This window comes from Lagenorhynchus albirostris, chromosome 20 (genome assembly GCF_949774975.1).
Source record: "Lagenorhynchus albirostris chromosome 20, mLagAlb1.1, whole genome shotgun sequence".
In the NCBI taxonomy this organism is placed as follows: Eukaryota; Metazoa; Chordata; class Mammalia; order Artiodactyla; family Delphinidae; genus Lagenorhynchus; species Lagenorhynchus albirostris.
In genome coordinates this window covers 13,972,722-13,991,319 of record NC_083114.1, presented here as the reverse complement: position 1 = coordinate 13,991,319, position 18,598 = coordinate 13,972,722, and the positions used below count along the sequence as shown (strand labels likewise).

Sequence of the window (18,598 nt, the reverse complement as noted above, 5' to 3'; positions counted from 1 at the left end):
AAACCCAAAGAAAAGTCTGATATTTCTTCCACTTAGGGCAACATCTCTAACTCCCAAATTCACCGGTAACACCCTTGGTGAAATAAGAAAGATAATTCAATTTGGTAGCAAGATATCTGGCAAATAAAAAGCTTTCTGTACATTCACATTTGCATGTGGGTAAAGGACAGCTATCTTCCATTCTCTTCAGAACAACAAATCCTTCTGCATTGCAATTTCTACTCCTTACCCGTTTATCCCAGTCACCTCTGGCTCCAGCTTTTCCAGAGAGGGACAAGTGGTCACAAGTCCTCCCTGCCTTCTCTTCTTAAAGGGATCAGCAACATGCATCAAGGATGACAATACTTTTCAGTGATGGGAATCAATCTACCCCCTATGCAAGAAGTCGTTTGTACAGCTCTTAAGGAGTCTATGAAACGACAACAAAACAACAGATGTTTCATGCATAGAAAATAACCAGTAAAATCAGTTTCCAACACCATGCTCATGAAGTCACCAGAATGTTTAGGCTGAACCACCAGAAGGGCAACAAGCATAAAGTGAGCCCTGGCTTTTCAAGTGGGCAAACGATAAAGTCAAAAAGCATCAAGCTTTTTTTTACACAAACTTCTACTCACCCTTCAGAAGTCTTGAGTCAACTGTTTCCTCCTGCAAGAAGGTTTCAATTTACCTGTCTCTCCAGGCAGGTTTATAAGTTCATTTTCTAAACTGCCTTTGCATTTGAGTAGTGAGCAAGTTGGTTTTTATTTGTATGCGCTTTCCTTGAAACAGGACCATGTCGGGAATTCCCTGGCGGTCCAGTGGTTAGGACTGGGCGCTCTCACTGCCAGGCCCGGGTTCGATCCCTGGTTGGGGAACTAAGATCCTGCATGCCGTTTGGCGCGGTCAAAAAAACCCAAAAAACAACAACAAAAAAACCCCTCAGAATCTTTTTGTTTTGTTTCCTAAGTTATACCTGGCACGTTGCAGGCGCTCAAGAAATGTTTGATACTTTTTAAAGCTAATGCTTATTGAGTGCTTACTGTGTGCCAGGTACTGGATCCAGCATTTTGCATGAGTTATCTCATTGGTTCCTGGCGAAAAATCTGTTGTCCTCACTCTGTGTAAGTGAGTGTGTGTCTGCAAAATGAGACCCAAAGCAACTAAAATATTGCTAAGGTCACACTGCTGGTAGCAGAGTTGGGATTCAGTATTTTCTGCCTTCAAGGTCAATGTGCTTAATGACTATTCTGCCTTCAAACTTGATAAGCAAGGAGAGAGTACATAATTCTTTTTCACAATGTGGTTGCTGATTAATAACCACTGTTCCTAATTGTTTACCCACAAATATAAATGTGTGGGGTGGAGTTTATGGGCTCTGATGCTGCTATTATTAACACCATTTTATATTTATATATAACTTTATAATTTTTTTTTTTTTTTTTTTTTTGCGGTACGCGGGCCTCTCACTGTTGTGGCCTCTCCCGTTGCGGAGCACAGGCTCCGGACGCGCAGGCTCCGCGGCCATGGCTCACTGGCCCAGCCGCTCCGCGGCACGTGGGATCCTCCCGGACCGGGGCACGAACCTGTGTCCCCTGCATCGGCAGGCGGACTCTTAACCACTGCGCCACCAGGGAAGCCCTAATGTTATAATTTTTCAAAGCACTTTACATGTATTATCTCACTTGGTTCTCAAAATAACCCAGTGAGGTAGGTGAACATATTATTTTCATTTTATAGATAAGGAGACTTGGATGCAAATGGTAAACTGAATTGCCACCCTACGAAGTGGCAAGTCTCAAATTAGGACCCTGGACTCCTGATTCATGTTACAGGGTGATTGCAACTACTTCATGCTGAGGCAGACAAAGAGAAAGAAAGTGATGGCCGTTAATGGAACATCACTCCCTTCAGGCTACCATCAGCAAAAGCCAGACAGCATTTCAAGGAGGCAGCTTGCTCTCAGGACTCAGAGTGTGGCCAGGAGGAAGTTAGTTGCCTTCCTTTTTTTCCCCCTTGTACTTTGCATTCAGTAACAACACCTGATCAACACCTTTCACTGATACCTGCATTTGTGTTTCCCTTCCAGACTGAATGCTCCTAATGGGCAGGTGGGGCCTATCTATCTATTAGGAGTAGAGGACCTGAGTGCCCGTTTTGGCCCTGCTACTCAGAAGCTGTGTGACATGGAGAAAACTACCTACCCTTCCCTGTAAATGGGGGTTCCTCTACCTAACTCACAGGGTGGCTGTGAGAATTAGGTGAGATCTTTTCAAAAATACATGTAAACTATATGCAGGGCAGGGATTTCCCTGGCGGTCCAGTGGTTAAGACTCCACGCTTCCATTACAGGGGGCGCAGGTTCGATCCCTGGACCAGGAACTAAGATCCCACATGCCACTGGCTCAGACAGAAAAAAAAAAAAAAAACTATATGCAGGGCAGAGGCCAGGATTATTGTTCTTTCTCTTGGTATCCCCACAGCACAGTTACTTGCTGGTAAGCTTCTCAATAAACATCTATTGGGTTGAAGATGCCCTAGGCCTGCCTTAGCCAGCTTCCAGACTGCAGCTTCTTCAGTTATATCCTGGACTATTTGCAATAGCAAACTGTGAGTCCGAGAAGCAGTCACACCCAAGCACGTGGCTTCTGCAAACAGTGGCCACAGCTGCACACCACAGGAAAGTCTTTGCTTTTGTACACAGTGATAGTGATCCCTGTCAGTAAAAACCATAATTTACACAAAGAGCTGATTACATAGTGCTTGCCTTTGTGTACTGCTCTGTTTTTTCAAAGTCCTTTCACATAGGCGTTTCCTTTGCTATAAATGCAAAAATTTGCTTGTTTGCAGATGGCTACACCTAACTAAAAGCAGAGTGAGTCCTACAAGCTTAAGAAGTATTCAAGGGCTTCCCTGGTGGCGCAGTGGTTGAGAGTCCGCCTGCCGATGCAGGGGACACGGGTTCGTGTCCCGGTCCGGGAAGATCCCACATGCCGCGGAGCCTGTGCGTCCGCAGCCTGTGCTCCGCAACGGGAGAGGACACAAATGAGTAAGCCTGCGTACCGCAAAAAAAAAAAAAAAAAAAGTATTCAAGGACGTTAATCCATTAAGAAAATTACCTTTGAAATGAGTTAGAACCAGCAAATTGCTGTGAACAAATTCAGCTGCCTTCCTAAATCATCAGGTCAACAATTTTCAGTGTCTTCATGTCTCCTAAGTAATTCCATAAAAGGTTGATTTTGCTTACTTTAACTTATATGATTTCTTCTTTTTTTTTAGTTTTTTGGTCATAAAAGTAATACTTTAAAAAGTAAAACCTGTGCAATATGGAAAATAATAATCATAAATAATGCCACCACTGAGAGATATTACTCTCAGATTATTAACATTTTAGTAGAATTCTTCCATATGTATACATATATAGTAGAATATGCATTTATTATATATTTCATTGAGATCATGCTTTAAATTAATTTTTTTAATTTTATTTATTTATTTACTTTTGGCTATGTTAGGTCTTCGTCACTGCTCCTGGGCTTTTCTCTAGTTGCGGTGAGTGGGGGCTACTCTTTGTTGTGGTGCGCAGGCTTCTCATTGCAGTGGCTTCTCTTGTTGCGGAGCACGGGCTCTAGGCGCGCGGGCTTCAGTAGTTGTGGCACGTGGGCTCGGTAGTTGTGGCTTGCAGGGTCTAGAGTGCAGGCTCAGTAGTTGTGGCGCACGGGCTTAGTTGCTCTGTGGCATATGGGGTCTTCCCGGACCAGGGCTCAAACCCAAGTCCCCTGCATTGGCAGGTGGATTCTTAACCACTGCGCCACCAGGGAAGTCCCTTTAAATTAATTTTGAATATTAATATTTCACTTATCATAAGCATTTTCAATGTTAAGATTTTCACAAACCTCATTTTTAATAAGTCAGAAGTGATTTGATATTTAAATTATTGTAGATTATATTTCAAAGTGGGTTTTCACTGGTTTTGAAAGGAATTCTTGCGGTGAGAGCAGGTTTGTTCATAGACACATCCTGGCACACAAACATAGACAATGGCTTCATCCTTTCTGGTAACTTTATCCTTAAAAATATTAAGATTCTCATCCTTACTAGCACTCTCAGTTTCTGTTTTTAAAGTGGCATCATAATATCTATAGCGACCCCAAGCTCCTATTTAAGTATCTAGTTTTTTCTTTTTATAGGCTGAGCTCTATTAACCTATGTAGTAAACTACAGTTATGTAGGCGCTTGGCACTTAAGAAATGAATGAAGGAAAAGCATTCCTGTGAAGCTAAGTCTGTAGTGTCTTGTGCCATGCACAATCTCAACGCCAGGAGTTAATTACAGCTCAGCAAGATTGTAGGTGAAAACTTAAATGCTGGAAACTAAGAACTAGCATTCAAAAAGATACGTGCACCCCTATGTTCACAGCAGCACTATTTGCAATAGCCAAGGCATGGAAACAACCTAAATGTTCATCTACAGATGAATGGATAAAGAAGATGTGGTATGTACATACAGTGGAATACTACTCAGTCATAAAAAGGAACGAAATAATGCCATTTGCAGCAACATGAATGGATGTAGAGATTATCATACTAAGTGAAGTCAGAAACAGAAAGGAAAATACCATACAACATCACTTACATGTGGAATCTAAAATATGACACAGGACTATCCCTGGTGGTGCAGTGGTTAAGAATCTGCCTGCCAATGCAGGGGACACAGGTTTGAGCCCTGGTCTGGGAAGATCCCATATGCCGCAGAGCAACTAAGCCTGTGTGCCACAACTACTGAGCCTACGCTGTAGAGCCCACGAGCCATAACAACTGAGCCCATGTGCCACAACTGCTGAAGTCCACACGCCTAGAGCCTGTGCTCTGCAACAAGAGAAGCCACCACAATGAGAAGCCCACGCACTGTAACAAAGAGTAGCCCCCACTCGCCACGATTAGAGAAAGCCCACAAACAGCAACCAAGACCCAACGCAGCCAAAAATAAATTAATTAATTAAAAATAACTAAATAAAAATATGACACAAATGAACTTATCTACAAAAGAGACTCACAGACATAGAACAGACTTGTGGTTGCCAGGGAGGAGGGGGACTGGGGGAGGGATGGATTGGGACTCTGGGATTAGCAGAGGCAAACTATTTTATATAGAATGGATAACAAAGTCCTACTGTATAGCACAAGGAACTATATTCAATATCCTGGATAAACCATAATGGAACAAAATATAAAAAATAATGTATATATATGTATAACTGAATCACTGTTGTATAGCAGAAATTAACACATTATAAGTTAACTATACTTCATTAAAAAAAAAGAACAATGCAGAGAGAGTTGATTAGTTACAGAGACTTAAAAGTCTATTTTGGGAAGGAATCTTCATTATATATAGCAACAAGAACCTCAGCCCCATTGTATATATGTGCCACATCTTCTTTATCCATTCATCTGTTGATGGACACTTAGGTTGCTTCCATGTCCTAGCTAGTGTAAATACAGCTGCAATGAAATATTACTCAGACATAAAAAGGAACAGAACTGCGTTATTTGTAGTGAGGTGGATCGACCTAGAGACTGTCATACAGAGTGAAGTAAGTCAGAAAGAGAAAAACAAATACCGTATGCCAACACATATATATGGAATCTAAAAAAAAAAAAGGTCATGAAGAACCTAGGGGCAAGGCGGGAATAAGAGAACAGACTTGAGGATATGGGGAGGGGGAACGGTAAGCTGGGACAAAGTGAGAGAGTGTCATGGACATATATACACTACCAAACGTAAAATAGATAGCTAGTGGGAAGCAGCCGCATAGCACAGGGAGATCAGCTCGGTGCTTTGTGACCACCTAGAGGGGTGGGATAGAGAGGGTGGGAGGGAGACACAAGAGGGAAGAGATATGGGGATATATGTATACATATAGCGGATTCACTTTGTTATAAAGCAGAAACTAACACACCATTGTAAAGCAATTATACTCCAATAAAGATGTTAAAAAAAAAAAAGAACCTCAGCCCCAAGAATCCTAGCGCATGCTTATGTGGCACCTGAGTGTCACACTTGCCTGTGACTGACCTCATGAACTATGAATGGTCAGTATAAAGACTGAATGAGCTGTTGACGTAAGAGCCAGGCTGAAATACATTTGCTCTGCAGACAGAGCAAACTCCCACGTTGCCAGGTAACATGATGGAGCTGCCTAGCAGAGGTCTTAGAAGGATTTGGAAGGTTTTAAATAATATTAGTGTAAGATGAAGAGCAGGGAGCACTTGGTAGTCAAGAGTCTGCCACTTTCCTTCTTTTATGTGTTATAAATCCATTGTTTCCTTATGCAGTATCTGTGGCTTGATTGGTTTGTCCTTATATGTTTTCTTCTCCTGTTTAGATAGTAAATACTATGTCCACTCAATCTGCTGCTGTTTAACGTCTACTATTGTGGTCCTGGCCAATACAGCAGCACACATATTAGCCTTCACAAAAGATTTTAAGGGCTCCCCTGGAGGCGCGGTGGTTGAGAGTCCGCCTGCCGATGCAGGAGACACGGGTTCGTGACCCGGTCCGGGACGATCCCACATGCCGCGGAGCGGCTGGGCCCGTGAGCCATGGCCGCTGAGCCTGCGCGTCCGGAGCCTGTGCTCCGCAACGGGAGAGGCCACAACAGTGAGAGGCCCGCGTACTGCAAAAAAAAAAGATTTTAACATTGAAAAGGGAGAGAAACAACTATCACTATTTTTCAAACAATATGGTACTTTATCAAGAAAAAATAAGAAAATCAACTGAAATTTAGAATAAGACAGTTGAGGTAAGGTGGCTAGATACAAAATTGACACACAAAAATAAATGGCTTTTCTATAAGCCAACAAATAACAATTAGAAATGGTAATAGAAAAAGAGGACCATTTACAATTTTTTTATAATTTATAAAATCACTAGTTTTAGACCTAACAAGAAATATGCAAGACCTATATGAAGAAAGCCACAGACCTTTACTGAAAGACATAAAAACCTAAATAAATGGAGAGCATGGCCTAAAAATTCAATGTTGTAAACATGTCAACTTTCCCCAAATTGATCTAAATTCAATACAATTCCAGTCAAAATCCCAGCGTGTTTTTAATGGACTCCATAAGCTCTTTCTAAAGCTTATGTGGGACTTCCCTGGTGGTCCAGTGGCTAAGACTCTGCACTCCCAATGCAGGGGGCCTGGGTTTGATCCCTCGTCAGGGAACTAGATCCCACATGCCGCAACTAAGAGTTCATGTGCTGCAACTAAAGATCCCACACGCAGCAACCACGATCCCGCGTGCTGCAACTAAGACCCGGCGCAGCCAAATAAATAAATAAATAATAAAGCTTGTGTGAATTAGAGATTATGTGCAAGTAAATATTTACAAGACTGATAATTTCCAGTGTACATAAAGATATGAGGGTTATAGACACTTTTCTCAGTGCTGATAGAAGTATAAATATGTATTGCAAGGATTCAGCATTGTTTGTAATAGCAAAGAAAAATTAGGAATGATCTAAAAATCCAGTAGTGGAATGCAGATCTTCCTCAGCTTATGGTGGTGTTATGTCCCGATAAACTCATGGTAAGTTGAAAATATCGTAAGTTGACAATGCATTTAATATACCCAACCTACTGAACAACATAGCTGAGGCTAGCCCATCTTAAAGTGCTCAGAACACATACATTAGCCTACATTTGGGCAAAATCATCTAACACAAAGCTTATTTTATAATAAAGTGTTGAACATCTCATGCAATTTATTGAGTACTGTACTGAAAGTGAAAAACAGAATGGGTAAGAGTACCAGTTGTTTACCCTCGACTGCCTCGCTGACAGGGAGCTGCAGCTCGCTGCCCCTGCCCAGCATCGCAAGAGAGTATATTCACCCAGCACACTGCTAGCCCGGGAAAAGATCAAAATTCGAAGTCTGGTTTCTACTGAATGCGTATTGCTTTCGCATTATCATAAAGTTGAAAAATTGTAAATTGAACTATCGTAAGTCAAATGGGAGACCGTCTGACAAAATATTTTATGGTATGATCAAACAATGGAATGCTACATAGCCTCTAAAAGGAGAGATAGACCAAAATACAGAGAAAGATCTCCAGAACATACTGGAAATTTAAAGGGGAAAGAACAAATCACAACAATAAGTACAGTGAGATGTAAATTACAGTTTAAAAAAAACTATAAATGTGCTTGTACGTATATTGCTACATAATCACGCAAAGAAAGGTTTGGAAGGGGAACACCAGACTAACAGTGTGGGGAGAGAAGTGTGTATGGGCGTGTGTCGGTTTTGTGTCTGTGGGGTGAGGTGAATTAAGAATGACTTTTACATTTTCCCATGTTGTACAAGTGTATGAGGGTTTTGAAAACTATAGTTAGAAATCTGATAAAGCACACTGCCTTGAAAATTATATGAAAGGTAATATGTAAAAAAAATATGACATTCAGGGACTTCCCTGGTGGTCCAGTGGTTAGGACTCTGCGCTCTCACTGCCAAGGGCCCGGGCTCAATCCCTGGTTGTGGAACTAAGATCCCGCAAGCTGTGCAGCATGGCCAAAAAAAAAAAAAAGAAATGACATTCATTTAACATACTTTTGAGGAATCATCATTTTTTAAAGTGTGAAAGTGTCACATAAGCTGTTGAAAAGTAATGGCCTTGATTTTTATACGTAATGCTGTAACAGGACCTGGCTCAGGTAGGTTTGAGAGGCATTAAGAGCAAAAACACTTGAACATAACAGACTTTGGTGTCATCTTAGCAGGCCAGCACTTAGCTGCCTGACCTTGGATTCTCACCCTACTGTCCCACCTACGTCAAGAACTATGGAGAAGTCTAAGAAATAACATATATGAAGGACTTCCCTGGTGGCGCAGTGGTTAAGAATCCGCCTGCCAATGCAGGGGACACGGGTTCAAGCCCTGGTCCGGGGAGATCCCACATGCCGTGGAGCAACTGAGCCCATGCGCCACAACTACTGAGCCTGCGCTCTAGAGCCAGCAAGCCACAACTACTGAGCCCACGTGCCACAACGACTGAAGGCCACGAGCCTAGAGCCTGTGCTCCGCAACAAGAGAAGCCACCGCAGTGAGAAGCCTGCGCACTGCAATGAAGAGTAGCCCCCGCTCACCACAACTAGAGAAAGCCCACGCACAACAACAAAGACCCAATGCAGCCAAAAATAAATAAATAAAATTTAAAAACTTTTTTAAAAAAAGAAATAACATATATGTGTAATTCCCTGGTGGTTCAGTGGTTAGGACTCCGAGCTTCCACTGCAGGGGGCCTGGGTTCACTCCCTGGTCAGGGAACTAGGATCGCACAAGCCTTCTGGCCAAGATAATAATAATAACATATATGAAAACATTTAAACTGTTCATTAAAGTACTATGTAAATGCACTATATTGTATTAGTCCCTGAAACCATTTGCTATCATTTGGTGTAGTGGATTAAATCTGCCCGTAAAACTCTGTATAAGTACCCCGGGCGCTAACTGATTGCACTACTGGAGTGCCTCGCCATCAAATGCTAAACTCTAAACCCAACAGATAAATGTGCTTAGGCTAGGGCAGTGAGGGCAAAGAAAAAGAGAAATGATAAACAAAGTGAAGATTTTCACAGGCATTTGAAAATGTGTGACTGACACTAAGGAGAGAAAGCCAAGTGTGGACAGAAAAGATGTGGAGACTAGAGATGGCTGTGGGAGTGATCTCTCAAAGCAACGAATCTCCAAGGGGGATTGGGGTGGAGGAAGCTATCGAATCTTGAACAATATTATATTTAGGACATAAAACTTTTTTTTTTTTTGTGGTACACAGGCCTCTCACTGTTGTGTCCTCTCCCGCTGCAGAGCACAGGCTCCGGACGCGCAGGCTCAGCGGCCATGGCTCACGGGCCCAGCTGCTCCGCAGCATGTGGGATCTTCCCGGACCGGGGCACGAACCCGTGTCCCCTGCATCGGCAGGCGGACTCTCAACCACTGTGCCACCAGGGAAGCCCTAGCCTGTTACTATTTAATGCAGTTTTCTTCACCTGATGTCCACCTATCTCTCTGCTCTTTTATCTTCCTAGACTTTTGTACCATGTAACTCTCTTAAACCCAAACTTATATTCATTATTATTATCTTATCTGGAAATAGGGAGAAGGGGGATAATGGAGTTGGGAGCTTCAGCATAGGGAAAGGTTTGGGTTGCAGGGGGAATGCAATGAGAGTTGACAAGGGACTTGTAAAAGGACAATTAGTGGCAATGGGACAGCATGACTTTGTATTGGAGATGGTCACCCTGGTATCATGACTCTCCATGACATTGTGGGCCACTTGGAAGCAGAGAAAACAAAAATGAGGGGACTAGGGCTGATGACAGGCCCGGTGAAGCCAGTCCTGTCACTCCTCTGCTTACAATCCTTCAAAGGCTTCCCATCTCTCAAATGACCTTCAAGAGTCTCCACCATCTGGCACTGCCAATTTCTTCGGCCTCTTGTTCCATTCTCCCCTTGGCTTTGAAAGTCCCATCACCCTGGCCAATTTCTACTATCTTCGTGGCTTTTGCATATACTGTTCCTTTTGTCTGTCATCTCCTGTTCACACCCCACCCTTTGCTTCAGCTTAAAAGTCACTTGCTCAAAGAAGCCTCTCCTGACCCCCCACATACAATCAGAGCACTCTATCAATATCGTCTTCCATAGTATGCTTTACTTGTCTTTCATTAGACCTAACACAATTCTTTGCTTATAAGTATGAATACCCTTTTCATACCTGGAAATAGTTCCGTGGAGGCAGGCACTCGGTCTATTTTGTTGGTTGCTAAAGTCCCAGCACCTGGCCTAGTGCCTATTGCCAGCAGGAACATTCATTTATTCATTCAATAAATTTATTGAATGAATGAATGAATGGCAGGAAGAGTTGGTTATGGAATCTTGGGAACGTTTTTTGTTAGTTTTTAACTACATCCCAATTTTCTCATCTGTGAATAGCAGATGATGATAGTAACTACCAACCTCAGAACTGCCATGTAGATTGAAACAATGTATACTTAGCATGGTGCCTGGCATATAGTAAGGGCTAGGAAATGTGAGCCATTATTATCATCATTAAATATAAGTGCTGTAAAAAAAAATATATATATATATATATATATATATAAGTGCTGTGAGCAACCAGAACGCTCATGTGAAAATGATAACAGCCCACTTTGGAAAACAGTTGACCAGTTTCTTATAAACACAGACTTACTATACAACCCAACAATCCCGCTTCTACGTATTTACCCAAGTGAAATGAAAATTTATGTTCACACAAAAACGTGCATATGAATGTTTATAGCAGTTTTATTCATAATTGCCCCAAACTAGAAACAACCCAAATGTCCTTCAGCCAGGGAATGGATAAACAAGCTGTGGTATATCCAGATAGTGGATTACCACTCAGCAAGAAGAAATAAACTACTGATACATGCAACGACATGGATGATATACAAATGTATTATGTTGAGTGAAAGAAGCCAGACTTAAGAGGTGACATATTGTATGATCCCATTTATATGACATTCTGGAAAAGTCAAACTATAGTGACAGAAATCTGGTCAGTGGTTGCCAGGGGATGAGGTGGGGCATGAGAGAATTTGGGGGGGACGATGGAACTGTCCTAGGATTTGATTGTGACAGTGGTTACATGACTATATGCATTTATTAAAACTCACGGCATTCTAAACGACATGGGTGGATTTTACTGTATATAAATTATTTCTTACTGTATATAAATGAAATGAAAAACATCCAAGACAGATGGATAAAATTATCATTTCCTTTAAAAAAAAATGGCATTTATGGGCTTCCCTGGTGGCGCAGTGGTTGAGAGTCCGCCTGCCGGGGACTCGGGTTCGTGCCCCGGTCCGGGAAGATCCCACATGCCGCGGAGCGGCTGGGGCCGTGAGTCATGGCCGCTAGTCCTGCTATTCCGGAGCCTGTTCTCCGCAACGGGAGAGGCCACAACAGTAAGAGGCCAGCGTACCGCAAAAAAAAAAAAAAAAAAAAAAAAAAGGCATTTATATTTCTGATTATAAAAATGCTACAGGCTCATAGACATTTTGGGGAAATGTGCAAAGAATACATTCCATCACCTGCAGAAAAGTAATATTTCTTGCTATAATTTTTATAGGCACAAAATACACACACATGTAAACTGGGACCATGCTGTATATTTTTGCTTTCTGAAATATATTATGTACATATTCCCATGTCATTAAATAATTTTCAAAAACCATGATTTTGAGTCAGTAATATTCTATTATGTAACCAGTTTATATTTTTAAGCCTTCCTTTACTGTTAGAAATTATATTGCTCCCATCTTTTTTTAACCACAATTTTGATTTAAAAAAAAAAAAAAAAGCTCATTGGGGCCAGGGACACTTCATCATGGAGTTTTACCATGTTACTGATAAAACAACTCTTCCCTTGTCTGCAATTATCTCATTGTGTCTGGAGGAAAAGTGGTTCCACAGGGTGACCTGGCTTTTTCCTTTGTGGAACATAAGGGCTAGACACACTCATATTACCTGTATTATTAGCTTAAATTTGCATAGCAATTTTAATTTTTCTCTCTCGCCGCATCCTTGCAGGGTAAGCACGGCCGATGTAGTAATTTGTTCAAGATCACACAGCTCATCATTCGTGGACCGTGACTTCGACTCCAGCTACTCAGTCTCAGAGAAAGTCAACATTTCCCCAGGGCGGGTCACTGCCTAATCTGGATCTTTTTCCCCGCCCCCGCTACTGCCACTGAGCAAGGGGCCCCTGAGTGCGGACGCCCCCAGAAAATGCTGCCTAGAAGCTTGGCACACGGGGAATTTAACTCTTGTCAAGTGGACAAATTCCCATCCTACAAATTGTCCTTGGCAACATCGCCACTTACCAGCTGGGGTCATTTCTCCCCCGATGGCTGGGGGGACACCTACTGCCACTGAGCAAGGGGCCCCTGAGAAGGATCGCCGGCCTCGCGGCCCGTGAGAGCTGCTGTCATTCGATCGCGACGGTGTTGGGGCGCACCCTCACTGGGGGGTCCTGCCGGAGCGGCCGGGTCCTCCCCAGCGCCAGGGCCCAAGTGCGGAGGGCGCCTTCGGCGAGGTGAACCGGGTCCCCACCATCTTAAGGAGGGGTGAGGGCAGGTGGGGGCCGCTGGACTACAGGGTTGCCCAGGGAGACTCCGGGAGGTGACAGGAACACCTCCTTCTTGGGACCAGAGGTCAGTCCTCCGCTATCCCAGAATGCCCCGGATCCCGGAAGTGCCTGGCTTCCCGGAAGTGCCCGACTGGGTGACAGAGCCCAGGCTGTCTGGAGCGCTGCCGCTGGAGGGTTGCTGTTCTGGGGCGTGGGTGGCTGCAGGACGTGCGGCTCAGGGTAGGGGTGGGCGCCGGGAGGGAGCTGGGCGGCAGGATGATGGAGGAGGAGGAACTGGAGTTCGTGGAGGAGCTGGAAGCCGTGCTGCAGCTCACGCCCGACGTGCAGCTCGCCATCGAGCAGGTGAGCGTTCCGCCCCTCGACGGGAGGAGAGTGCGGAGGCTGGGGCAGCTCTGCGGGTGGGACCTGGGGTAGGACGCCGGGGAAGCGGTCTTCGTGGGAGACGTGGGAGCTAGGCGCAGAAGGGCAAGGAAAGGTTTTGGTGGGAGGTGGTGGTGGGAAGGGGTTTCTGAATCTAGAGGAGGGAGAGAATCTTTTCTAGGCCTTGATTGTCTTTGGAGGGTGGGGCGTCCTGGTGGGTTTGGGTAACGGAGCTGTGTCTCCTGAAAGGATGCACCTAGAAAAAGGGACCTCATAGGTAGCAACCTCAGGTTTTGGGGGTTGCGGGGCTGTTCATTCATTTATCAGGCTGGTGTCACAGTGTTCCGGATTCTCCATCTAGCCCCTTGTGAGTGACTCAGAATTGAGGGGAGGAGGTAACCTCTATTTTTGAAGCATATCGCAAAGCAGAGGGGCAAAGGTTAAAAGCAAAAAACAAAAAACCCTTTACCATACTTAGTTGAGAATTCCTGCTGTTGATTAATTTGGGTTAGGTTGAAGAATATTCCCAGGTGGCTTCTCTTCCCTGCAGGAATTCTTTAGGTGACTAAATTCTCTTTTCAAGTGTATGGAGTTTTTAAGAGTGATGATATTAGAAATAGCAATTTAGACCCTTGTACAGGGTATCGCTCCTGATAAAGGGAGAAAAATCTCCCTTAAAGAAGTTGGTGTCGGGGATTTAGGAAAAGGAGGGGTGAGCCATACTTAATGACCACTGGGAAGTTTTTTGAAGTAAAACATTACTACTTCTATTACTGATAGTTAATATTTATTGACCATTAATACTTACTATGGGTCTGCCAGTGTACTAAGTTATTTGTTTGTATTGTCCCATTTATAGATTTTTAGGTGTGTTTTCCTTGGAGTGGTTGGATTACTCATTCACAGCACATTTGGCAGATCCTGAGGATGCCAGGCCATTAGGCAAAGGTTTTGGTGTTCAAGTCACACTGCTTTCCACCCACCTCCATCTGCCAGAAAGAGACATACGTTTCTTTTTTCGTTTGTTTTTTGTTTGTTTGGCCTTGCCTCAGGGCTTGTGGCATCTTAGTTCCCCTACCAGGGATTGAACCTGGGCTGCCCGCAGTGAGAGCACGAGTCCTAACCACTGGACTGCCAGGGAATTCCCAGAGACATACATTTCATGCCCTTTGGACCTAGTGGGCTCCAATAGAAGAAACAAATAATGCAGTCAGTTATTGTTTGACAAGGGTTTTAGAAGAGCACAGTTTTTCCTATTTCTTAGTAAGATTGAATTCTAGCACAGGTTTCTCCAATAAGCAGACCTCAAAAAAGAATTTGCTTCCCAGAATAACTGCCTTGAGCTGGTGAAATCTAGTACCCAGGGGATCACTTAACTGCTTTGCAACCCACCTTGATACATGTTCTTCAAATTGCAACATTTGAAGGGAGTTAGCTATATTTCTCAGAAGGCGGCTTGCTTTCTTCTGTAAAAGAGATGGACAGTTCCTAAATGTCAACTCTCCACTTCCTGACGCTGAGTATAATAATCGCTTTGATGCGTAGTGAATTCTACTGCTGAGACATCACTGAGACATGGTGTATAGTAAGTCTGTTATCAAGAGTCCCTTAATACAACCATGTCATCCGCTGGCTTAATCTGATAGTGTACAATGCCCACTTATTTTACCTTGTCCTTGGGATTTCGTGGATATCTGGAACTTTTCACTGTTGCACATTCTGTTAGTTTTACTAAGATGTTAAAATTACGGATGTTGGTGAAAATTACAGATTTACTTTACTAGATATTTTATTGCGCGTCTGTTGTTGTTAAGCCTCGTAAAATGAAAAAAAGCTATGGTCTTTGCCTTCCAAAAACTTACCAACCAATAGGGAGGAAAGAAATAATACATAAAGCAAGGCAGAAAGATAGGTGATTTTTAATTCTCTATCTTTATGTAGGTATTTCCAAGCCAGGATCCTCTAGATCGAGCAGATTTCAATGCTGTGGAGTATATCAACACCCTGTTCCCAACAGAGCAAGTAAGTATAGAGTTTTCTTCTTGCAGTGGCTTCTGGCTCATCCTGAATATTAATGATGTATTATGTGTTATACTACATAATCTAAGGGACCTTGATAAGCAAGTGAGAGTTAAATTCAAGTTAGACTCCGTTGTAACCAGCTTTTTTTTGGGGGGGGAGGGTTAGCTAATACCAAATACTGTTGTTGTGTTAGTGTGGAATTCTCTGTACAGTGAGCATATTATTAGAAATCGTACCCTTAGGTTGAAAGCGTCTGTCCTGTTGCCCCCCAACCCCCAATTTTCTGTAGTAAATTGGGAAGTAGACAGGATTTTTCTAATGTAATAGGGGAAAAATGGGAATGAGGTAGGCAGGGTAAGCCTGGAGTTAGAAAGCTACTTTTATTCCTATTTCAAGATGTAAATTTCAGAACTTCGATTTCTAGCCCAGCAGACTGTGAGTGGTGTTGGCCCCTTTATCCTGTACTGGGAGTAAGGAGGAAGAGCCAGTTTTAGTTCTACGGAAGGTAGAATTAGGGTGTAAAGGTGAGCTCAGTTTTGAACATATTTGGGCCATCCAGGTAGAAATACATAGTTGGATATTTGAGTCTGGAGCCCATCATTGCCATAACTGTTAATATTTTGGCATATATCCTTCCAAACTTTTTTTGATGGACATGCTGATTTTTAAAATAAATTTGGAAAAAATGGTATCATGCTGTGTGATTGTCTTTTCTGAGATTTCACAGATAGCCTTTAGAACTCATCTTTTTCTTTTTTGGCTGTACCATGTACAGCTTGCAGGATCTTAGTCCCCGGCCAGGGATTGAACGGGGGCCCTTGGCAGTGAAAGCGCCAAGTCCTAACCACTGGACCGCCAGGGGATTCCTAAGAGCTCATCATTTTCTATGAAATATGAATTCTAGGAATTAGCTGGAGATAGAAATTTGGAAGCAATGGTATAAAGATAGCAGTTTTAGCCACGAAAAGATTTAATTTATCCCAGCCTATCAAGACAGCTAACTCACCACAACAAATTGATAGATTTGAAAATTATGTATATAGGGAACCACCAGGTTCTCCCTTCTTCCTGATAAGTTTTTGTGGGTTTTTGTTTTTAAACTACTGAAGGTAGCATAAGACATTTGTTGTTCAACAGATTCAGTTATATGTCTTGTCTAATTATGTCCCGACATCCATGGTGATGTATAGTGAAGTTTCTCAGGTAATTCAGGAAATTTATGACACAGGGGTACCTTTATTTCCCCAACCCCAGATTTATACCATTTTCCAACCCAGATTCTCATGGACCTTAATTAAAAGGTAATAGAAAGTAAGGGCATGATTTATAATTTCTTTCAACTATTGCTAAATCTTGGGCAAAATCCATCTATATACCTCATGGACATTGCAGTAGTTGCATTGTAGCTGTGGCACAGGGGCTTAGTTGCTCCGTGGCATGTGGGAATCTTCCCAGACCAGGTCTCGAACCTGTGTCCCCTGCATTGGCAGGTGGATTCTTAACCACTGCACCACCAGGGAAGCCCTTGTTCATTTATTTTGTTTATTTGTTTGTTTATTTGTTTTCTATATTTCACATATGAGTGAAATCATACAGTATTTGTGCTTCTCCGTCTGATTTATTTCACTTGATACCCTCAAGGTCCATCCATCTGTCGTAAATGGCAAGATTTCATCTTGTTTTATGTGTGACCTGGTTCTCTTATCAGACCTGTGCCTGGAAGGCTCCTGCCTCTTCCTGCCAGCACAGGTTGCCGGTAGCAATTTATAAGCACAATTCCTGCATCACCCCCAATTCCTTCTGAGGTAAAATATCTATCGGGAGAGAGGGAAAGAGGACTTACAAAATTATATTTTGAAAACTTCAGTTAAAATGGTGCTATAAAATTGTACCATCTCTATTCCATTAGGGGGCACCCTTTCCTCATGTTTTCAGCTCACTAAATTGGTACTAGTCCATTTGTTTTTATTGTCATTGTCTTAAAAATAGAAATAACTGTATTATAATTGCAATAGCAGTGCATTGTCAATATAGAGCAATTAGAAAATACTCATAGGCAAAAAGAAGAAAAACTTAAAATCCCTCTTCTTCATAGATTACAACTACTGCTACTGATTTCATAGGTTACAGCTACTAATATAGACTCAAAGTAATAGTGTTTATCCTTCCAGGCTTTTTTCTAATGGACCTAGACACGTAATAAAAAACAGAGGTATTTATTTATTGACGTTTAACATAATGTGGAGGAGTATACAGATCCTAAATGTACAACTTGATGAATTTTCACCAAATGAGTAAAGCCAGGTAACCACCACCCAGACCAAGAAATAAAACATTAATAAAGTAGCCCCTTCTTGCCTCTCCCAGTCACTGCCTCCCCCACAGTTAACCACTATCCTGACTTCTAATGCAGGAGAATAGTTTCACTCACTTTTGAAATACTATAAATGCAATCATACAGTATATGCTCTTGTGTCTGGTTTGTGTATATGTGTGTGTGTGCGCACGCAACATCATGTTAGTAAGATTCATCCATGTTGTTGTCTGTTGTAATCATTCATTCATTTTTGTTGCTATGAGGATTTTGTTGTACGAGTTTGTCACGATCCTAAATACCAGGGGTCAGGAAATTTCCTGTAAAGGTCTAGATAGTAATTTTAGGCTTTATGGATTATTCAGTCTCTGTTGCAGCTACTCAGTTCTGTCTTCGTAGCTCAAAGGCAGCTGTCGATAATATGTAAACGAATGGACATGGCTGTTTTCCAATAAACTTTATTTATGAAAAATAGATTCCAGGCTGAATTTTGCAGTTGTTGCCAACTACCGCTATACTTCCTCCGCCCTCCCACCCCGGCTGCATTGCAAGGCTTGCGGGATCTTAGTTCCCCGACCAGGGATTGAACCCATGCCCCTGCTGTGGAAGCATGGAGTCCTAACCACTGGACTGCCAGGGAATTCCCTATCTATATATTTTTTAAGTGAAAATTGTATCATACCGTATGATTAGTTTCTTTGAGATGTCATAAATAGCCATTAT

General features: G+C 42.6%; 1 protein-coding gene across 9 annotated transcripts in view; it reads left to right on the top strand.

The window, feature by feature from the left end:
- The first annotated feature begins 12,372 nt into the window (after positions 1–12,372).
- The window catches only part of VPS53 (VPS53 subunit of GARP complex), a 139,781-nt gene continuing 133,555 nt past the window's right edge, over positions 12,373–18,598 (top strand). For all 9 annotated transcript variants that reach the window (XR_009537732.1, XR_009537731.1, XR_009537729.1 and 6 more), the window contains exons 1-2: positions 12,373–13,521; positions 15,481–15,561. Coding sequence is in view for 1 of the 9 variants with exons in the window: in XM_060135395.1 (XP_059991378.1) it covers positions 13,435–13,521; positions 15,481–15,561 (168 nt within the window). In the remaining 8 variants the exon portion in view is untranslated. The remainder of the gene's footprint in view (positions 13,522–15,480; positions 15,562–18,598) is intronic.